This window comes from Choloepus didactylus, chromosome 18 (assembly GCF_015220235.1).
Source record: "Choloepus didactylus isolate mChoDid1 chromosome 18, mChoDid1.pri, whole genome shotgun sequence".
In the NCBI taxonomy this organism is placed as follows: Eukaryota; Metazoa; Chordata; class Mammalia; order Pilosa; family Megalonychidae; genus Choloepus; species Choloepus didactylus.
This window is the reverse complement of record NC_051324.1, coordinates 2,148,327-2,171,251: the sequence shown is the minus strand read 5'-3', so window position 1 is coordinate 2,171,251 and position 22,925 is coordinate 2,148,327. Positions and strand designations below refer to the sequence as shown.

The following is a 22,925-nucleotide window of genomic DNA, read 5'->3' as shown; positions in this document are numbered from 1 at the left end:
CAGAACTCCAGTTGTCTCTCAGGGGCACTATTCCATTCTCCTCTCTCCTCTTTGGGGCCTCTCAAGGTAGATTCCTTGGTCAGCCTGAGTTACCAATTAAAGACGGGGCTGGAGGCCTTCAGTAGTGAATACGGAATTCAAAGACACTGTGGGTACTCTCTCTCCCCCAAGCCCAGCCTAGTCCCTCAACCTGGGCTTTCCGATAGAAAATAACCACATATATTACTTTTAGATTAAAAAAAAAAAAAAGTAGAAAAGAAATCAAGAAAAAGAAAAAAGGAAAAAAAAAAAAAGAGTCTCTTTTAAAAGTCTTTCCCCAGCCTGGAAGTTTTGTCAGTGTCAGAATAGAGCATTTAAAGATACGCTTTGGGCTATTGTCTGATAATTACTCTCCAACTGCTTCAGTTCCACCCCTGCTGGGGGCTATTGAAATGCAAAAAGATAAGGGATCAGTGAGAAGCTGGAAGGGACAAAATGTAGGGGGAAAAAAATGGCTTTTTTGGAGTCTGGGAATGGGTGCCCGCTTTTACGTGCCCCCACTTCTCGGAGCCCAGCCCTTCTTTAGCACCCCAGCTCCCAAAGTTAGTTAATTAATTTGTTAATTAATTCTGCAGTTGAGGCTGGGTTGAGCCTCCCTTCTTGCCCTCAGCAGATTGCTGTTTTTTGGTTTTTTTTTTCCCCCCTTCCAGGGAGCCGGCAGCAAGATAGTCTGTGAGGTCTGGGTGGGGAGGGGCGCCAGACCCCTGGTCCGGGGAACTTACAATGTTCGCTGCGATCTCAGCTTTTCCTCCAATTCCAAACTTGTGTCCAATGTGTGACTGGTTACTGGAGACCCCGAAAACACTGTTTCATATAGTTCTTGGGTAATTGCCAGCTGCTCTAGGGAGAGACGAAATTCTGCTCCTCACCACTCCGCCATCTTGCCCCGCCTCCCTCTCTTTTTTTTAAAATTGTGGAATATATACAACATAAACTTTCCCATCTCAGCCACTCCAAGGCTTACCATTTAGTGGAAATTATCACACTCACTATGTTGTGGTACCCTCTCCACCTTCCATTACTAGAACTTTCCCATCTCCCCAAACGAAACCAGATATCTTTATTCTTTATGCAACTTTGATCTATTGTCTATTATCCTGTCCTTTTGACCAGCAGAACTCTCTTTAGGCGTCTCTTATAGGACCAGTCTAGTACTGATGAACTCCCTCCATTTTTGTTTATCTGGGAACATCTTAATCCCACTCTCATTTTCAAAAGACGGTTTTGCCAAATACAGAATTCTTGGTTGGCAATACTTTGCTTTCAGCACTTTAAACCTCCGTGGTTCCCAACAACAAATCAGCACTTAATCGTATTGAGGCTCTCCTGTACATGATACTTTGTTTCTCTCTTGTGGCTTTTGGAATTCTCTATCGCTGGCATCCAACAGTTTTATTATAATATGCCACAGTGTGGGTCTATTTGGGTTTATCCTGTTTGGAGTTCATTAAGCATCTTGGATGTGCATATTCATGTTTTTTGTTAAATTTGGGGCATTTTAAGTCATTGCTTCTTCATATGTTCTCTGCCCTTTCTCGCTTTCATCTTCTGGGATTCCCACAGTGTGTATCTTGGTGAGCTTGATGGTGTCCCACAGAATCCTCAAGCCCTGTTCACTTTTCTTCATTCTTTCCTCTTTCTGCTTTTAAGACTGGATGATTTCAGTTGTCCTAACCTCAAGTTCACTGACTCTTTCTTCTCTCACCTCCGATGAGCTGTTGAAACCCTCTAGGGAAGTTTTTACTTCTTATTATGGGACTTCAGCTCTGTTTGTTTCCTTTTCATAACTTCCATCTCTCTATTGATATCCCCTTTGTGTTCATCTGTTGTTTTCCTGATTTCTTTTAGTTCTTGGTCCATGTTTTCCTTCAGCTATTTGAGCATATTTAGGAACATTTTTAAAAAAGTCTCTGTCTGGTACGTCCCAGCTCTGGTCCCGGGTTCTAATGCTTTAATCTCCTCCTCTGCCTGGGCCATCACTTTCTGGTTCTTTGTATGTTTTGGAATCTTTGGTTGAAATGTGAACATTTTAATATTTTAATGTATTATTCCTTGAATTTAGACTCTGAGAAAAAGAAAACTCCTTCCCCAGTCTTTGAAGACTGACTTGTGTGAGTGCCCTCCTTCAGGGCTGGAGTTGACATGCACTGAGTTACATATAATGATTTTAAAAATAGCTTGAGGCCAAAGCATAGCTCCTCCCAGTCCTTTCTGTGCACGCCTCTTTTGGGCATGAGGATGAGGTCTTCGGAATCCCCCATTTACACGGTTATAGATGCCCCTCTTTCCTACAAAACAGTTTCCTCACAGTCCCAGACCCTCACTCTGTGTCCTACGCTGGCAACCTCTTGCCCCAGGCAGCCATGACCCGACTGCTCCCCCAGGGTGTTCTGCAGGAGCGCTGGTGAGCTGCCTGCTACACACAGAGCAAGTTCTGGGACGGCGAGTCCCTCGGGCCCCCACCAGAAATGCTGGGCCAGACCCACGTGCCCCCCGTATGTGCACAAAGGTTACTCTGCTCCCTCTGGAACTGGGACCCGGGACCCACACTGGGGGTGTGGGCTGAGTCTGTGCCAAATCGGTAAGGTGAAAGGGCAGGGGTCGGCAAGGGCACGAAGAGATCCTACCGCTTTTAGGTTGCCTTTTTCTTCATTTGGCACTTGTCAAGTTACTGCAACACTTCAACTGTTTTCGGGAGCGTTTGGGGAAGATGTTTCTGCAGTTGTTGCCGGTTGTTCAAAGCTTCTGTGGGGCACGGAGCTCTAAAGCTTCTCACTCCACCATCCTGGTCAGGACGATGCCTATATTTTCTTTGAACCCTTTTATGGTTTTTATTTTACATTTACGACTTTAATCCATCTAAATGTTTTCTGGCACCAATGACTGAATTCTCTCTCCTTTCTCTGTTGATTTAGTAAATACTAAATTAATAAGTAGTGTATTTGGCTCAGTGTCTTGGCTTTCTGATCTGAGCCAGTGCTCTGTGTCTGTTTTGGAAGCCAACATTACACACTGTCTGCTTTGTTGCTGCCTAGTGTTCACGCTAACATCTGGCATGGCTGCATCAGCCTCAGTGAAATTTCTCATCTCCTATTCACAGCAACCCTTTAGCCTCCATGGTACCAGGAAGCAAAGTTCTTGAGGGGGAAGCTGGGAAGGGGATGAGTCAGGGTGAATATAGGGAGCCCCCAAAACAACTCTAGGCCCAGACAGCGTGTACACAGCCATGCCTACCTGTCTGAAAGGCCAGTGCCCTCACCTCTTTGGGGCCGAGTCAGCAACAGATTTCCTCTGGATCATGCAAACCACCTGAAAGGTGTGGCCTTTCTCCACTGTCTTCCCAAACTGGGTCAGCTCCCTTTAAACCATACTTTGGCTCTTCCTTCCAAGTTGATGGTATCTTGCCAAGCAGGGTCTTGGAGTTGGGTCAGAGGAACACATCTTATAAAGGTATCACATCTCCTTTAGCCAAATAAAGCTAAAAATGCTGCTGCAAAATTTAGCCGCCAGTAATAAGGATGGTCATGATGACTAATGTTACATAATGCTTGCCTAACGCTTGGAACGCTGAAATGTGCCAGATCCTGTTTTGTAAGAACTTTGCAATATTGATTTTGTTTCTAGAGATACATATAGATGCACACACACACAAACACACACGCACTATTATCATCCCCACTTTGCAGATGGGCAAACTGAGACTCTGAGAAGTTAACTAACTTGCCTGAGATCCCACAGCTCACAAAGGCGCGGCCAGGATTTGAGCCCGGGCAGTCTGGTTCCAGCTCTGCACACTTACGCTCTGCACCACACTGCAGAAGTGGTGGCAGGCTCAGGGCAGGGCCTTAGAGGAGAGCAGGGCCAGTGCCACCGACCCCCCCAACACACACGTGCACCCCAACCCCCCAGCAGGGTCTTGAATCCAACCTCCTCAGTTCTTGCCTCTTCCTCAGTTCAAGGCCATGCCCTCCAAATTCTTGTCCTGGCAGCCAGAGCCCTGGGAGTGGCCCCAACGTGTGGATCTGGGCTTCCAGGGGCCCCTCTGAACAAGTGCCTGGGGCGGGCTGGCGGGGGAGGCAGGTGGAGCGGGAGGGCCCAGGGTGGCGGCTGGCAGCTCTGCAGCTCTGCTGCCTCCTGCACAAGGGCACCTGGGCCTCAAATGCCCTGGCGCAGAGACACTTGCCCGCCTCTCGCCACAGCAGAGCCGGGGGCCCAGAAGGGCGGCCCCTTGGGCAGGGCCAGAACACAGGGGCATCCGCCCCACCGGCGGGGCCCAGACACACTGTGGGAAAGAAATATCTGTTAATGTTAGTCTAGGGTTTTTTGTGTGTTTTTTGTTATTTGGTTTTTTTGTTTGCTTGTTTTTGTTGTATATTTTATACAGGTCATTTTTCTTTACATCCTGCTGGCAAAGTATTTGCAAAATCAGGTACAGGTCCCAGCCTGGAGGGGCCCCTTCCCCACCCGTCCCCAGCACGGGGTCTGGCTGTGAGTTCCACGAACCCGATTCTGGCTCAGGGGGAAGGGGCACCTGTGGGCCAACCGGGGTCACATCTCTTCCAATCCCCCGTCCCCATCTTGACCTCTGGCCTAGGGGACCAGCGAGAGGCTGCGTGTCCCCAGTTCTTGAATTGTATGTGTGCCCGGGCCTCCCCCTGCCGCCCCCGGCCCCCTTCCCTTCCATCCCCCCCCCAGCCCCATCTATCTCCCCCCCGCGCCCCCTCCATCCCCCCCCGCACCCCGTCTATCTCCCCCCCGCGCCTCAGCAGGGGCCGCGTTTCTTCCTTCCAGGCGATTGTGTGGCCCCAAGTCCTCAGCGGCGTCGTGGGAAACTGCATCAACGGTTTGGCCAACTACGTCCTGGTTTCTGTGCTGGACATGGGGGTCAGGTGAGGGGCTCCTGGCAGCACGGGCGCTGGCAGGTTGGGAGGGCCTGGTCGGGGGGCATCACCCACCGAGCCCCCACCCCTGCCCAGGCCTCACCCAGGCCTTGAGGAAAGCTGCCGCTGCCGCCCAGAAGTGGGGGGTCACGGGGAAGTGGGGGCCTGTGAGAACGCCCCATGGCACCTCTGCTTCGGGCCCAGCCGGGTGGGGAGCACCACAGCCCCGGGGGGTGGGGTGGGGAGAAGGGACAGCTCCGTCGCCTGGGCCCCCACCCACCAGGAGTGCCCAGAAGGCGCCCCAGGACGCTGCAGGACTGCACCTCAGCTTCCCAGGCTGCGCCCCTTCCCGCCCCCGTGGGTGTCGGCCACAGCCCCGCGCTCCCTCCTCCCAGGGGCTCCGCTTACGCCAACGCCACCTCCCAGTTCCTGCAGACGGCCTTCCTGCTGCTCTACATCGTGCTGAGGAAGCTGCACCTGGAGACGTGGGCAGGTGTGCAGGGCACCCGGCCTGGGGAGGGGGCCTTGCTCCGCCCCTTAGCGCCCCACCCCGAAGGCCAGGACCCCCCCAGGCTGACGGGAGGGATGACACGGGTGGAGATTCCGGGTGCGGCTGCGAGCGGAGCACCTGGATCCTGCCATCACGTGCGTTTCCCCGCTGTTAGCCTCACTGGTCCTTACACTGAGGAAACCGAGGCAGAGCGAGGCTCAGGGTGGCGGAGCCTGGGCTTGGCTTTGGACCTGCTCTGGGACCTCGGTTCTGAGCCCTTCCTCCCACAAGTTAGCTGATGAACATGGACTCCTCCCGAGGCATTTAGGGGGCAGCCAGGGCCCTGGGCACACCTCCCAGGTGTGTGTGAGCCTTTTAAAGGCCCTCAGAGGAGGCGAGGCAGGGGTCAGGACTCAAGCTCCCCAGCAGAGAGGGTGAGGGGGCCAGCCAGGGCCCCGCGGTGCCAGGGGGCAGAGTGGGGACGAACGCACCCTCACCCCCATCCGGTGCGCCCCTTCCTGAGCCCCAGCTCTGTGCGTCCTGTCCCCCCACCCTTCTCTCACCCCCCAGCCCCGCTCCAGGACCAGCTGGCACCCCGTGTGCAAGCTGCCAAATGCCTGGGCCTACTGACCCAGAAGTTTCCTTCCGGAAAGAGCCGCAGGCTCTGAGGGCGCCGGCAGTGGCGGGCCTGTGGCTGGGGCTGCCTCTCAGCCCCGGGGCCTCTGTCCTCTGTCCCCAGGCTGGTCCCTGGAGTGCCTGCAGGACTGGGGCGCCTTCTTCTCCCTCGCCGTCCCCAGCATGCTGATGCTGTGCATCGAGTGGTGGGCCTACGAGATCGGGAGCTTCCTCATGGGTAGGTGGAAGGGCAGGGCTGGGCGGGCCTGTCCCCTCGGGGCCTGGCACTAGAGCGGTGCCTCATGAAAAGCTTTCTGAGCCCCAAGAGAGCGGGAGATGGATGAATCGGGGCACAAGTGCGGCAGCACGGGGGGCTTGGCCAGTTCATCAGCGTGCCGGGCCCGGGGGCCAAGCATCCCTAAAACCAGGACACCAGGCCTGCCGTGGCCCCTAGAGACCAGTTAGTCCCATCCCTGCCCCCCACTTACAGGTGGGAAAACTGAGCCCCCCAAACAAGAGTCACAGAAAATCCACGCATGGCTGAGAGTCCACTTCTCTCCTCTCTCCCTCGCCGAGCACCTAGGCCTAGGATTTCTTCTCAAAAGCCAGGCCATGCAGGGGTGCAGCCTGCAGGAAAGTTTTTGTTGCAAATGTGCCCTCCATGCCACTTGCCCCCTGGTCCCAGACGCAGAGAGGCATCTGGTCGACCTCGAGTCTCTGGCTCCTCCCCGCGGGCTGTGGCTGGCAGGTGGCGTGAGCAGGGCCTGGCAGGGCCGGGCCCCTCGGCACTCACCGTGCCTCCCCTCGCAGGCCTGCTCGGCGTGGTGGACCTCTCTGCCCAGGCTGTCATCTACGAGGTGGCCACAATGGTCTACATGGTGAGCACCCTCTCCACACCCCCAGCCCAGCCCCCAGGACTGCAACCCCCCGGAGGATCCGGGAGCCCGCAGGGGCAGGGGTCCTCCTGGGACCTCGGGACCCACCAGGGCTGGGGCCTAGGTGGCTTAAGCCGTGGGCCACACAAGCTGGTCCATATTTAATTCACCTGATGTTGGGACTTTAGAAATGATCTAGTATTATTTTTAAATGGGGAGACTTTACATCATAATCTGGATTTTCAGATTTTCTTGAACACTGGGAGTTCTGTTGGGCGGTGGTCCTCGATCCTGCACATCCAGTTGTTCCTCTGTCAGGGCATCTGCTCCCCCCAACCCCCGGCCCCACTGCCCCCCATGGAGAGGCTGCCCTCTTCTCCCTCCCCTTGACTCGTGTCCGTCCTGCAGGGGCCAGCCAAGGCTCCTGGGCCCTGAGTCTGTGACCCCTTCTTTAAGCAAAGGAGTCACAAAAATCTGTCTTTGCAAAACTGATTGCTATAGGGATTCCTGCTTTTACAAACGATTTCCACAGAATTTTTCTTTTTCTCACAATGAACTTTTTTAGTATACTTAAGACCACGTTCACCTCTAAAATCCATTTACTCATGAGTTTGGGGCAACCCAGTGGTCTCAGCTCCCAGGCCAGGCCTCCTGGGGTGTCTCTGAGGGCGGATGGGGTGGGATTGGGGGAGATGATTCCAAGGGCCGCCTGGGTACCCCAGACCCGGCTCCCAGCCTCAGACTGCACTGCCCTGCTGTTGGCAATGCGACACCCCCTCCCCTGTGCTGGCCGCTTCTGTGTCCGCCCTGCCTTCCCGCTCTCCTCTCTCGGGCCAGGCTGGTGGGTGGTGCCACCCCCCGCTCTGGCCTTTTCTTGGCTTGAGACCCCCCCCCCAATCCCAGGGGCTGGAGGGTGGCTCCCCTGACACCACCTTCTCCTTTCTGGTCCCAGTTTCCCATGGGGCTCAGCATTGCAGTTTGTGTCCGAGTGGGGACAGCTCTGGGGGCTGCAGATACGGTGCAAGCAAAGCGATCGGCCACCTCGGGCGTGCTCTGTGCAGGTGTGTGTGAGCTCTGGGGGGAGCCCTGGAAAGCTGGAGCAAGTGAGTCCGGGCCTGGGCCGGAGGAGCCCGTCCTTAGAGGCAAGGCTGGCCATGGGCGTCCGTGGAGAGCCGACTCGTAGAGTGTCCCCAGCGGCTGTCTCCACCTTCCAACCCAGAGCAGCCCCTGCCGATGGGGAGGCGACGCCGCCCCTTCTGTCTGTCTCGTCTCCTCCCCACTCCTTCCCTGCTGCTGGGATTCTTGGAATCTGCTGGGGACAACTGGTCAGTTTGGCTTTCATCACCTTAGACTAAACCGTGATCCTCCGAAGGCCCTTCCTCCCTGGGTTCTCCTGGAGGCTGTCCAGGGTCTCTCTGCCTTCCCAGCACTCCCAGGAGTTCGGGACGCGTCCATCCCATCCACCAAGATGAGCCGATCTGTGTCCCCAAACATCAGGCTCTGCTTCCTGACACTGGCGGATCCAGATAAGCTCACGTGTGTAGAGAGGGGTTCTCAGAACCCCTGGAGGGGCAGCTGGAACACAGATCCCTGGGCCCTGCTCAGCACAGCACCTGATTCCGGCCACTGGGGATGAGGCCTGGAACCTGCCTTTCTCACAGTGATGAGCTGACGCGAGGCTAGTCTGGGGGTACACGCCACGACCCGCTGCAGGGAAGGCTTTCATACGCTGTCCTTCCTGCATGGCAGCAAACAGAAGCTTAGCCCCAGCCCATGGCTGAGTGCACGGGGCTCCCGGCCCTGCATCAGGGCTCCCTGCGCAGGGGGCTGAGGTGCTGCCTGTGGGGACCAGAAGCCGCCCGTTACCCGATTCGAGTCGGGTCCTCCACGCTGTCACTGCCGTTCCTTGTCTCTTCCAGTCGGCCTTTCCCTGGCTGTGGGCATCCTGCTGGGCATCCTGAAAAACAAACTGGGGCACATCTTCACCAGCGATGAGTAAGCAATCAGCTTTCGGAACTGACTTCTGGAACAGGCCGGAGTGTGTTACAGCCCTGGCTCGGTGTGGGACCTGCAGGAAGCAGGACTGGGGGGGCCTCTGTCCTCATGAAGGAAGCCAAGGGCTGAGGCCCCGGGGGGGGGTCCCCCACTCTCCAGCCACACCCTGTCCCCCACCACCTGCTTGTCCATAGACAAGATGCCAATCCCAGAGCAGCAGCATGATGGGGACGGGGATTGGCCGGAGCTGAATATGCAGCCCGTGGACATAAGGAACCCCAGGGCTGGGGTGGGGGGTGGGGGGCTGTCCATTATGTTTGCAGTGAGACCACCTCTCTCAGGGGCCGAGTAGAAGGGACATAAATGGTTCTCTAAGGACACGGCTGTGTCTCCGTGTCCGAATCAACGTCCTTCCTTGTTTCTTGTGCAGGGAAGTCATTGCCCTGGTGAACGAGGCCTTGCTGATTTACACCATCTTTCAACTGTTTGAAGCCGTCTGTGTGAGTACCGCTCTGAACCCCAAGTGCGTGGGGGTCCGGGTTCATTCGCCCTCTCTGAGACCACACAGGGCCGTGGTGAGGATTCAAGGGTCCCTCCGTGTAAGGGGTTAACTATATAGCGAGCGCTGGAAGTGTCTGCTAGTTTTTAGTTCTCTTGCTTTCCAAAGCAATGGCTCCCTCACCCGCAATCCCAACAAGCCAACATACACCTACGGACTAGCAAAAACCTGATGAAGTGGGTCTGTGTAAAATCACAAACCTTTTCTTCCTGGCTCCTTGCGAGCCGGGCCACAGGCACCTCCCACCCCACACCCTACCCCCTTCTCAGCCGCGGCCACACCGCGGGCCACACTGCATTGTCAGAGGACCAGTTCTCAGAGGGGACGAGTCAAACAGGCTGCAGGGAACGTGGATTTTCTGCTCACCTGACCACGAAGTATAGGTCCCACTTATGGCGAATTGGAGTGATGTGAATTTTTAAAAGCAAGACATTAAAAAAAAAAAAAAAGCAGTGAAATCTCACTTTATAAGCAGAATTTGAAAGCAGGCGGGTCCTACTTTCCATCTTGAGTTTGTGCATTCTATCCCTCTGCGTAAAACTCAGCAGCTCCCTGAGGGTGTTCCCTTAACCAGCAAAGCGAACACCTGCGTTCCAGGCCTTTCCCTGCCGGGGGGAAAACCTGCACAATAATCGGTTATCAGCTCCTTAAAGGAAAAAAAGTGACCCATTGAGAGAAGTTATATTTATGGAGGATTTTTCCAAAGGATTCCATGCACTCTGTGCAGTTCTCTAAATACCCCAGGATTGACCTTTGAATGGAGCTAACGCAGAAAGCAACCTCCTCGGACCACGTGTTCCCAGCAGCTGCTTTCTCGGGGCTGTGTTTTGGTGTCGTCTCCCCAGCTTTCATCAGGGACACGAAAAGAAACCGCTTTATGGAACCCATTCTTGCATTTGTCACGGGATGTTGATAAGGACACGAAACATGTTTGTTCCTCTGGCTCCAAGGTGAAGCAACACATGAGAAACTCCTTTCGCAATCAGGGGCTGGGAGTAGCTTAGTGAAGGAATTGAGCATGGCTGCCCCCGCGGCTGCCAGGAGACCCCGAGGCAATTCGCAGAGGGCAGTTTATGGGGCCCAAGGGCGCGCGCACCTGCTTGCTCATGTCTTTACTCTTGATTATTCTATTTTTAATTTATGTTTTCCATGGACCTTATTATTATTTTAAATCCATCTGCGCTTTCCCCACTGCCTCATTCTGCTTCTTTCACTCGTCTTCTCCTGAAAGCACTCCTCCTAAGAAATCACTGGAATAAGAATCCTGATCTTGGGCTCGACTTCTGGGGAACTTGGCCTAACACGTGTGCAACCCGGTTTGAGGAGACGCTAACTCTAGTGGCATTTGTGGGGCAAACTGAAGACAGAGATTAAAGCCTCATTTTCTTCAAACTCCAGTAGAACTTTGTTAACGATGATTTGCCCTTTAGCATTTGCTATCCCAAACCCATCATTTCTTTTCACATACATTTTCGTCTCTTCCACCACTCTGGCCATTCCTTTATTTTTTCTCCAAATCCCAGAGGTTTATTAGTTCTTTCTTCCTTTTTTAAATGAACAAATACTCCCCCTTCTTTCCTCCTCTGGTGATCTCTAATCTGCGTTCTATCCCTGCAAATTTGCCATTTCCAGTCATCTCTTGTAAGTGATCTCATACAATTTTTGTCCTTATGTGTCTTGCTTGTTTCATCGAGCATAATGTTTCCAAGATTCTTCCGTGTGGCAGCAGGTCCCATAACTTCATTTTTCTTAAGGATGAATAGTATTCCATTGGGTATGGTGCCACATTTTCTTTACTTATTCATGTGATAATGTATATTTAGGTTGTTTCCAACTTTGGCCTATTGTGAGTAATGCTGCTATAAACACTGGGATACAAGTATTTGTTTGTGACCCTGTTTTCACTCTTTCTGGGGATATACCTAGAAGTGGGATTGCTGGGTCAAATGGTTTTCTGTGTTTAACTTTTTGAGGAACCACCATATTGCTTTCCACAGTGGCTGTACCATTTTACATCCCCATCAACGATGTGTGAATGTTGCTACTTCTCCACATCCTCTCCAACATTTTTTTTTTAAAATAGGAGCCATTCCAGTGGGTGTGACATGGTACCTCATTATGGTTTTAATTTGCATTTCCCTAATGGCTAAGGATGTTGAACATCTTATCATGTGTTTATTGGCCATTTGTTTATCTTCTTTTAAGAAATCTCTATTCAAGAACCTTTGCCAAGTTTTAAATTGGGTTATCATTTTGTTATTGAGTTGTAGTTCTTTATAGATTCTAGATGTTAAACCCTTATCAAATATAAGTTTTGAAACTTTTCTCTGATTCTGTAGGATGTCCTTTTCATTTCTTGGTAATTTCCTTTGATGTACAAAATTCTTTAATTTCTTTCAGCAGTGTTTTGTAGTTTTCAGCATACAAGTTTTTGTATCCTTAATTAAATTTTCCCTCGATATTTTATTCTTTTAGATGCGATTGTAAATGGAATTGTTTTCTTAATTTCCTCTTTGGGTTGTTCACTGCCAGTGTGTAGGAACACAATTGTTTTTGTGCGTTGATCTTGCACCCTGCCATCTTGCTGAATTCATTTATTAACTCTAATAGTTTTCTTGTGGATTCCTTTGGGTTTTCTCTGTGTAAGCTCATGTCATCTGCAAACAGAGATAGGTTCACTTCTTCCTTTCCGATTCAGATGACTTTTATATCCTTTTCTGCCTAATTGCTCTGGCAAGAATTTCTATTACAATAATGAAAAGCAGTAGTGACAGTGGGCATACTTGCCTTGTTCTTGATTTTAAGGGGAAAGCTTTGTTTTTCATCACTGTGTATGTTAGCCGTGTGTTTTTTCATAAATGGCCATTATCACGTTAAAGTTCCCTTCAATTCCTACTTTTCGGAGTGTTTTTATCAGAAAATGGTGCTGGATTTTATTGAATGCCTTTTCTGCAACTATTGAGATAATTATATGGGTTTTTCCCCTCATTCTATTTATGCAGTGTATTACATTGATTGATTTTCATATGTTGAACCATCCTTGCATTCCTGGGTTGAATCCCACTTGGTCATGGTGTGTAATCTTTCTAATATGCCATTGGATTTGGTTTTCTAATATTTTGTTAAGGAATTCTGCATCTATATTCATAAGGGAAACTGGTCTGTGGTTTTCTCTTCTTGTGCTGTCTTTACCAGTACTTGGTACCAGAGTAGTTCTGGCCTCATGGATGAATTTCCCTGAGTTCTGCAGAAAATTTGAAAAGGATTGGTATTAATTATTCTTTAAGTATTTGGTAGAATTCACCTGTGCAGCCATCTGGTCCTGGACTTTTCTTTGGTGGAAGGTTTTTGATTATTGATTTAATCTCTGTACTCGTTGTAGGTTTGTGGATGTTTTCTATTTCTTCTTGAGTCAGTATGGGTCATTGTACTTCCAGGAATTTTTCTATTTCTTCTAGATTATCTAGTTTGTTGGCATACAGTTGTTCATAATATTCTCTCATGATCCTTTTTATTTCTGTAAGGTCAGTAGTGATATCACATTTCCTTTCTGATTTTAGTTATTTGCATCTTTTCTCTTTTTTTCTTTGTATAACTAAAGGTTTGTCAATTTTATTGGTGTATTCAAATTTATTGTTTAGTCTCATTTTTCTATTCTCTAGGTCATTTATCTCCACTCTAAATCTTCTGCTAACATGGGGTTTACTTTGCTCATTTTTCTAGTTCCTCAAGATATAAACTTAGGTTGTTAATTTGAGATATTTCTTCTTTTTTTAACATAGGCATTCTTAGCTATAAACTTCCCTCTAAGAACTGCTTTCATTGTATCCTCTAAGTTTTGGTATGTTGCGTTTTTTTTTTTTTTGTTTTTTTTTTTTTTTTCATTTGCCTCTAAGTATTTTCTAATTTCCATTTTAATTGCTTCTTTAACCCATTGGTTAAAAGTGTGCATTTAAGTTTCCACATATTTGTAAATTTCCCAGTTTTCTTTCTGTGATTGATTTCTAGCTTAATTCCATAGTGGTTGGAGAGGTTACTTTTTATGATTTCAATATTTTCAAATTTTATTGAGACTTCTCTTGTACCCTAACATATGGTCTATCCCAGAGAATGATCAATGTGCACGTGAATGTGTACTCCGCTGTTGCTGGGTGAAGTGTTACATATATATGTCAGTTAGATCTAGTTTTACAGTGCTATTCAGGTCCTCTCTTTCCTTATTGATCTTCTATTTAGATGTTCTATCCAGTATTAAGAGTGGTATATTGAAATCTCCAACTATTATTGTAGAACTGGCTAATTTTCCCTTCAGTTCTGTCTTGGCTTCATATATTTTGGTGCTCTGCTGTTACGTGCATGTATGTTTATAACTGCTAAATATTCCTGTTGAATTGACCCTTTTATCAATATATAATGTCCTTCTTCATCTCCCATAACATTTTTAACTTATATTTTGTCTGATGTTAATATAGCTACCCCTGCTCTCTTCGATTGCTATTTGCGTGAAACATTTTTTTCATATTTTCACTTTCTACCTATTTGTATCTATGGATCTAAGATGAGTCTCTTGTAAATAGCATATAGTTGGGTCATGTTTACTTATCCATTCTGCCAATCTCTGCCTTTTGATTGGAGAGTTTAATCCATTTACATACAGGGAAATTACTGATCAGGCAAGATTTACTTCTACCATTTTGCTAATTGTGTTTTGTAAGTCTCATACTTTTCTGTCCCTTCTTTCATCCATTATTACCTTCCTTTTTGTTTAGGTGATCTTCTATAATGAGCCATTGTGAATCACTTATCCCTTCTTTTTGTGTAGATTTTTTGATATTTTCTTTATGGTTACCATGGGATTACATTTACCATACGAAATCGATTACAGTTTTGATCATGCGGATTCCAACTTGACTTCAATAGCCTGTACATACACAGTTCCTATATCCCTTCATCCTCCTTTATATGTTGTTCATGTCACAAATGACATCTTTTTCAGACTAGATAATGCAAGAAAGAGAAAGCAGCAGCTCAACCAATGAAAAGTGTGCTGGCTCTTTAGGTCCTGGTGGCTGCTGGTGAGAGGTCAGCAGCCCCGGCGGCAAGTCTGCACTGTGCCCTCAGGGGCTGCTCACCCAGAAGGAAAACAACACTGGCTCCTCACGTCCAGGTGGAGGCTGGTGGGCAGCTGGAAGTGCTGCTGCTCAGAGGGTAGAAACAGGCCAGCTCCCGTGCTCCACCCCGACCCTTCACCCCACCTTCCAGAGGAGAGGTTTCCTCGCCTCTGCTGGCCTCCTCTGGACTGCTTGGACCCCCTGGACCCCCCTGACCTCCGCTGGGCTATGTCGCTGCCGCTGCAGCTGTCTCCACAGGGTGGAACGTCGGGGGCTGGTCCCTGGCTTGCGCTTTCACTCACTACACCTGAGCTCTCGGCAGCCCCTGCTTCCTCGGGCCTCCTGCAGTTGATCCAATCGTCCCTTCTGGTTCCAGGGTGTCCACCTGGTCAATTCCAGCTCTTTTCCAGCTCTTTCACTTTGTTGGTGGAGACAGCGACTTGTAAAACCTCCTATGCCACCATTTTACTGACCTTATTTTTATTTTATTTTTTAAAGTGTTTTGTGGGTATAATTTACATTACCATAAAAGTCAGGCATTTTAAGTGTCAAATTCAGTTATTTTTAATAAATTCAGAGCTGTGCAACCATCACCACAATCAAGTTTTAAAATATTTCTATCATCCTAAAATATTCCCTCAAGCAGTCAATCCCTGCTTCCACCCCCCAGCCCCAGGCAACCACTGATTTATTTCCCATTTATACGAATTTGCCTTTTCTGTACATGTCATATAAATGCAATCATGTAATATGTAGTCTTTTGTGCCTTTCTTTCACTTAGCGTAGGGTTTTTGACTTTCATCCATGCTATAGCATGACTTGGAATTTCATTTCTAGAACTTGCATATTCTAGTTATTTCATATAAGTGGAAACATGCAGTACCTGTCCCACTGAGTCTGGCTTACTTCACTCAATGTGGTATCTTCAAGGTTCATCCATGTTTAGCATGAATCAGAACTTTATTCTTTTTTTTTTTTTTAATGGTTGAAAAAGTACTCCATTGCATTATACACAACATTTTATTTACCCAGTCATCGGTCGATGGGCAGTTAGGTGGTTTCCACCTTCTGGCTGTTGGGGATAATACAGCTGTGAACATCAACAGGTATTTGTTGTGGTTTTTAAATATTTATTTATTAGAGAAGTTGCAGGTTTACAGAATGATCATGCATAAAATAATGAGTTCCCATACACCACCCTATTATTGCCACCTTGCATTAGTGTGGGACATTTGTTACAACTCATGAAAGAACACTGTTATAACTGTACTGTTAACTATAGTCCATTGTTTACAGCAGGGTTCACTGTGTTGTAGGGACCTATTTTTTTTTCATTGTGGTTTTAACGTGCATTTTTCTAATGACTAATATTATCCCATTTTCATGTGTTTTATTATCCATCTTTATGTGTTCTTCAGTGAAATGTCTATTCACATCTTTTTCCCATTTTAAAAATTGGGTTGCTTATTACTAAGTCTTAAGAGTTCTTTATATACTCTAGATACAAGTCCTTATAAGGGACATGATTTGCAATTCCAGCCTGTGGTTTGTCTTTTCATTTTCTTAATTATACCTTTTAAGCTGTTAAGTTTTCATTTTTAATGTAGTTCATCTCAATTTTGTTTATGGCGCATGCTTTTGTGGTCATATCTAAGATCTTTTTGCCTGACCCAAGGTCATGAAGATTGTCTCCTACACTTTTTTCCCTAGAAGTTTTATAGATTTAGCTCTTAAACTTAGGTTTACGTATTGAGGTGTCTAAGTTCATTATTTGCATATAGATATTCGGTTGTCCCAGCACCATTTGTTAAAAGGCTAACCTCTCCCCAGTGGATTTTCAAAAACCAACTGACCATGAATGTGGTGGTTTATTTCTGGATTCCCAATTCCGTTCCATTGATCCATGTGTCTATCCTTATGATAGTGCTCCACTGTCTTGATTACTGTAGCTTTGTAGTGAGTTTTGAGATCAGTGTGACTCTCTCAACTTTGTTCATTTTTTTTTTCTCCAAATTTGCTTTGGCTCTTCTAGGTCTTTCGCATTTCCATACGAATTTCAGAATCAGCTTGTCCATTTCTACTAAAAAGCCTGCTGGGATTCTGACGGGGACCGTGCTGAGCCCGTAGACTGACCTGGGAGAACTGTCACCTTAGCGGTAGACTGAGGCCTCGAATCCATGGGCTCTCTCTCCAAGTATTTACATCTTCTTTAATTTATATCAAAATTTATATGTTTTGCAGTTTTCAGTAAACAAATCTTGCACTTTTTTGTTAAATTTATCCAACAAGTTTGTTCTTGTTGATGCTGTTTTAGTTTCCCAGCTGCTAAAACAAATACCATGTAATGGGTTGGCTTAAACAATGACTTCATTGGTTCACAGTTTTGAGGCCAGAAGTCCAAAATCAAGGTGTCAACAAGGTGATGCCTTCTCCCAGAAAACTGTGGTGTCGGGGGCTGGCTGCTGGCGATCCTTGGGTCTTGGCTTTTCTGCCACACGGCGACGCACATGGTGGTGTCTTCTTTCTCTTCTGGGTTCGGCTGACTTCAGCTGGCTGCTCCCCGTGGCTTTCCTTAGATGGCTTCCAGTAAAAAGATTAAGACCCATCCTGATTCAGCTCGGTCACACACCTTAACTGAAGTAACTCATCCAAAGGTCCTATTTACAAATAACTCATCAAAAGGTCTGTTGTAAACAGGACCTTTAGATGAGTTACTTCAGTTAAGAGATGGATTACGATTAGGAACATGGTTTCCTGGGTCCACAGCTCCAAGTGACCACAGATGCTCCTTTGAATTGAGCTGCTTCCTTATTTCACTTTTGGATTGCTCACGGTATAAAAACATGATTCATGTTTGTATCTGATCTTTTATATATTGATATTTTATCTTGAGACCTTGTTAAACTCATCTATTAGTGCTAGCAGATTTTGTGGATTCCTTATGATTTCTACATGTGCATATGATCATGTCATCTGTGAATAAAGACATTTAAAATTTTTCCTTTCCAATCTGATTAGAACCTCCAGTACAATGATGAACAGAAATGGCAAGCGCACGTATCTGTACCTTGTTCTTGGTGTTAGGGGGAAGTATTCAGTATTTCAGCATTAAATTTATTGTTACTTATAGGATTTTCATAAATGCCCTTTAGCAGGTTGAGGAAGAGCCCTTTATTCCTAATTATTGAGACATTTTCTGATGAACGGGTGTTGGCTTTTGTTGAGTGATTTTCTGCATCTGTGGAGGTCATGTGTTTTCTGTCCTTGATTCTGGTAAAATGGTATATTACATTAGTTGATGTTCAGATGTTACAGCTTACACCCCTGGTGTCTATCTTTTTTATACATTGCTGAATTTGGTTTGCCAACATTTTGTTAAAGATTTTGTCTCTCTGTTCATGAGGGATACTGGTCTGTAATTTTTATCTTTTTTCCTTGTGGCATCTCGGCCTGGCTTTAGTATCCGGATAACTGGGGTAACACTGGCTTCACAGAATGAGTTGAGAAGTGTTCTCTTCCTCTCCTACGTTCTGAAAGCGCCTCTGAGGGACTGACATTATTTCTGCTTTACATATTTGACAGAATTCACCACTGAAGTCACCTGGGTCCGGCCTTTTCTTTGACAGCAGGTTTTAAATTATTAATTCAATTCCTTTGCTATGAGCCTATTCAGGTTCTGTCTCTGGTTGAATGAGTTTGGTAGACTGTGCTTGTATTAACTTCCTCGGCCAGCTGTGACAAAGCACCGCAGCTGGGTGGCTCCAAGCAGCAGCATGTTGGCCTCACGGTTCCGGAGGCCGGAGGTCTGACTCCAGGGTCGGCAGGCTGTTCTCCCCGAGCCCCGGAGAGGAGTCTCCCGGCCTCCTCCAGCTCCGGAGCCCGCAGCGCCAGCACGCCAGCACGCCAGCCTCCGTCCCTGTACCCCAGGCCACCTTCTCCCAGGCTCCTCCCCGCTTCTACGAGTCCCAGTCACCCTGGGGTGGGGGCTGCCCCGCAGTAGGTGGACCCCATTGGGCTTCATCTAATTCCGTCTGCAACGACCTTGTTTCCAATAATGTCACAGGCTGAGGCACCCGGAGTCCGGATGTCAGCATCCCTTTTCTTGAGGAGCACAAGTCAACCATAAGTGTCTTTCTAGGAATTTATGCCCTTCATCTCACTTTTCTAATTTGTGGGCATAAAGTTGCCCATAATAGTCCCTTATTTTCTTTATGGCCAGCAGTGATGTCCCGTTTCATTCCTAATTTTTGTAATCTGTGTCTTCACTCTTACTGTCTTGGTCTAACTAAAGGCTTGTCAATTTTATTGAGCTTATCCAAGATACCTTTTGGCTTCATCTACTTTCTCTGTTGTTTTGCTGTTGTCTATTCCAGTGATTTCCTCCCTGTTGTTTCCATCCTTCTGCTTGGGTGGGGTACAGTTTGCTCTTCTTTCCTAGCTTCTTTCTACGCTTACGTTACTGATTGGAGGCCTTTCTCCTCTCCGACACGGATGTAAAGCTGTGCATTCCCTCGAAGCCTGTGGTTCTGTGGTTCATTAGATCTGGGGTCAAGTTGTGCGCACGAGACTAAAACACGAAAGCAAAGAGCGTCCTTTTCTGGAACAGCTCCTGTGTGGGTGCAGTCACGGAGGGCAGGGGCTGCCTGTCTCTGCAGGAACGGGAACACCTCTGCTTGCCACCGTGGCAGAACGGTGGCCCCACAGCCGTCACCGTCCAACCCCCTGGGGCCTGCGTCTGTGTCACCTCGCGTGGCAGGACTTCGCAGACCTCAGACGAGATCACCCCACCGGAAGGCTCGTCGGACGTCAGAGAGGAGGCGGGACAGTCACGAGTCAGGGGTGCCGTCTGCTGCCTGGGGCTGTGAGCCAGGGAGTGTGGGCAGCCTCTCGGAGCTGGGCAAGGCCAGGAAACAGCTTCCCCTCCACAGCATGCAGAAGGGACACCGCCCTTGATTTCAGCCCAGGGAGACCCATTTCAGACTTCTGACCCCCAGACTATGAAGTGAGAAACTTGTGTTAAGACACTAATTGCCACAGCAGCGAGAGGAAACGAATACATGAGGCACTCTGACCTCCCCAGGCCCTGCACTGGCGGCTGGCAGTGAGGTGTGCAGGGGACACTGGGGACACAACCTTCTGTGTGACACTGGGCAGGTGCCTCGATGTCCGTGACTCAGTTTCCCCTCGGGAGGGGTGAGAGCACCCTCCCCAGGGCTCTAAGGTTTCGACGAGGCCGCCGTCCATGTCAGCGTGTCTAACCTCCCCCTCTCCCGCAGTGTGTGTACGCTGGCGTGCTCAGAGGCACCGGGAGGCAGGCCTTTGGGGCCATCGTGAACGCAGTCATGTACTACGTCGTCGGCCTGCCCCTGGGCGGCGTGCTGACCTTCGTGGTCAGGATGAGAATCATGGGTAAGAGTGTGAGGTCACTCCTGCATCAGCGGGCGACACTCCTGCACCCACGTCCGTCTCCCGGGGGCCCGGGGTGAGTGGGCGACACTCCCGCACCCACGTCCGTCTCCTGGGGGCCCGGGGTGAGTCGGTGACCCTCCCGCACCCACGTCCGTCTCCCGGGGGCCCGGGGTGAGTGGGCGACACTCCCGCACCCACGTCCGTCTCCCGGGGGCCCGGGGTGAGTCAGTGACCCTCCCGCACCCACGTCTGTCTCCCGGGGGCCCGGGGTGAGTGGGTGACCCTCCCGCACCCACGTCCGTCTCCCGCAGGCCTCTGGCTGGGCATGCTGGCCTGCGTCCTCCTGGCAGCCGCGGCCTTGGTGGTCTACACCGCCCGGATTAACTGGAAGTTGGCTGCAGAGGAGGTGAGGGAGTCTGCCCCGGGCCCACAAGACACACTCCACCAGAGACTCCCGAGCACCTCGGGGCGGTGGGGGGAGCGTCGCCGAGGGGCCCCGAGCCCCACACCTGCTCCTGTCATTCTAACGGGAGCCCAGCTACTGCCAGTGTAAGAGGCACACGCTGCAGGCACACAGACGAGCCCAGCCCAGAACCCTCCGCAGACAGCTCTGCCTGCAAGAACCAAACAAGCCGAGAGCCCCCACCAGCCCGAGTCCACATGAGCCCCAGCGTGTGTCTCAACTTTGGAAGAGGTGACAGTCACCCTGCCCGCCGTCCCCGTGGGATGAACTCCTTACGCAGAGCAAGAAAGCATTTGCTTTCTAGACACAGGCTGGACCGAAGGCAGAACACACGAGGGGTGTCCCTTCAAGACCCCAAATCCTGGCAGGGATGGGGCACTTAAAGGACACCAGATGAATACAGATTTAACACAATTTTATAAAACAACTATGAAGCTACGACCGTGTGCTGCCTCAGCGTGTCAGGTCCGAGGTGGGGACAGGTGAGGGGAGGCTGATGGGCGGCTCTCCCTCCTCCAGGCGCAGAAGCACGCGGGTCTGCAGCAGCCCTGGACGGAGCGCGGCACCCCCAGGCTGGGGCCCGAGAAGACCGTCGTCGCTTCAGGTAAACGTCGCCCCGGCTTCTGCTCTGGGACACACAGACATGTCAGCAGCGTGTCGTCCCGGCAGCCCTCTGAGTGGCAGCTCACGGCTACTTAGCACCTATTTTACACCCAGTCCAGACTTCACCATTAAAACCGTGTCGGCCCACTACTTCCCGTCCTGTTTCATGAAGACGATGCCTTAGCTGCCAGGAAAACAGCAGGAGGGTCTGTCCTTTAGTAGGCACGCGAGTACCGGGCGCTACACTGAGCACTTCACAGCCCCGGCCTCGCGAGGAACCCAGGCCCAGGAGGCTTGGTCCTGTCCCCACCAGCCCACCACTGCTGAGGGCAAGATAAGATCCCATGTGGGCGTCGGGCTCTGAAGCCCGTGTTCTTGTCCACGGGACAGAGGGCCGTGTCCTGGCCCACGGCTGTCGGCCTAGAGGTCCGCCCAGCTCGACTCAGTAGGGGGCAGGGGTCCTTCTCACAGCCACCCCAGACATGGGCGCCTCATTGGTCTACACCAGGAGGGCCTGCAAGCAGCCGAGCATGTGACAGGCTATACCTCAGTGGACACAGCTCACCCCGGGCTTTCCCGTGGTCAGTGCCAGACTCTGGGAGAAGATTTGTAAGATGCCTTCAAGCAAAGTGCTTGGTTGTGTGCTTCCAAAATCATGCAGAAAAGCCACGTCCTTGTCCCGTTTCATCACAGGGCAGGCTCATCTTAGCCACAAACCTGCTCTCTGCATCAACTCCCAATTTGAGACGCTTTTCCACCCACTTCCTCATCTGACTCTGCTTGTAAAGTGGACAAGGATGGCGTTTTCCTAGGGCAGAGGTTAATCAGCCAGTCGCAGCGAGCAGGGCCGCGCGGCTAACCTAGGCTTGCCGATGCCGAGGCCCAGCTCCCCCCGGCCCCCGGTCCGACCCGCGCTTGCCCCTTTTGCTTCTGCAGTGGCTACGAGCAGCACGCCTGGCATCATCCTGACGACGTATTCAAGTCCAGAATGGCAGGTGGACCCCAGCAGGGCTCCGGAAGCTTCCCTCGGCCTCTCGGCTCCTAACAGCTCCCTGTCAGTGAAGCAGCTGGCTGTGCGCCGTGGGGCTGCTCTGGGGGCAGCGGTGGCCATGCTGCTGGTGGGCCTGGCCACCAGGGTCCTGACCTCCAGGCACTAACAGAGGAGCCTGGAGGTGGAAAGGTGGCCGGAGCCACGCACCCCCAGGTGGGCCTGACAGGAGCAGTGGTGGGGCCCAGCGCGGGCGGGCGCTCCAGCCCACCCCTCAAGAGAGAACTTCCGCAGGACCTCGTGAGGGGCAGGGTCTGGACTGCAGACCACCCTGTTGTGGTCAGATTGCTTCTTTCCTCACTGATTTGGACAGCTCTTTGGGAGGCCTCAACCAGGCGGAAAAGAGAAACCTGGGATTGCCACTATTATTCCATAATGTAAAGGGCTTCAGGTTGGAGAGTTTGCAGCAAAATAAAATGGCAAAAATCAGTCTTGTATCAAAGTGACGCATTTCCTAGGCTGCTCTTGGAGCCTTTGGGAAGCTCTAGAATGGGCCGTTGCCCTGTGGGGGCAACTGAGCTCCACACGAGCCCTGCTGCCCTCCGCCTCACCTCCCCGGCGGCACAGACGCTGTGACAGCGCTGACGGGGCAGGGAGCCGGCTGCTCGTCCTTCTCCGACTTCCCTGCAGGCCTTTCGGGCCACCAGCAGCTCTGCTGGCCATATACTTGGAGAAGCGCTCGTTTCCTACCCCTCTTTTCCTGACACTAGTTCTGTGATGGAAACAAGGGCAGCCAACCCCACATCATTTTGCTGCATGGCCTCGGGATGGATTCACATTCCAGGATGCTTTTCTTTGAGCCTGGCAGGGTCAGCCTGGGGGGGCTCAACGACAAATA

General features: G+C 50.3%; 1 protein-coding gene across 4 annotated transcripts in view; it reads left to right on the top strand.

The window, feature by feature from the left end:
* SLC47A2 (solute carrier family 47 member 2) overlaps positions 1 to 22,525 on the top strand; it is a 30,891-nt gene extending 8,366 nt beyond the window's left edge. Inside the window, exons 6-17 of one of the 4 annotated variants that reach the window (XM_037810603.1) lie at positions 4,454 to 4,468; positions 4,831 to 4,928; positions 5,315 to 5,412; positions 6,149 to 6,262; positions 6,835 to 6,902; positions 7,852 to 7,960; positions 8,819 to 8,894; positions 9,325 to 9,394; positions 19,841 to 19,973; positions 20,285 to 20,379; positions 20,956 to 21,040; positions 21,976 to 22,525. In XM_037810603.1, the coding sequence (XP_037666531.1) occupies positions 4,454 to 4,468; positions 4,831 to 4,928; positions 5,315 to 5,412; positions 6,149 to 6,262; positions 6,835 to 6,902; positions 7,852 to 7,960; positions 8,819 to 8,894; positions 9,325 to 9,394; positions 19,841 to 19,973; positions 20,285 to 20,379; positions 20,956 to 21,040; positions 21,976 to 22,196 (1,182 nt within the window). In that variant the 3' untranslated portion in view covers positions 22,197 to 22,525. Of the gene's footprint in view, positions 1 to 4,423; positions 4,475 to 4,734; positions 4,929 to 5,314; positions 5,413 to 6,148; positions 6,263 to 6,834; positions 6,903 to 7,851; positions 7,961 to 8,818; positions 8,895 to 9,324; positions 9,395 to 19,840; positions 19,974 to 20,284; positions 20,380 to 20,955; positions 21,041 to 21,975 lie in introns of all 4 variants that reach the window. The other 3 variants (XM_037810602.1, XM_037810605.1, XM_037810604.1) reach the window with 3 other exon arrangements.
* Positions 22,526 to 22,925: the final 400 nt, after the last annotated feature.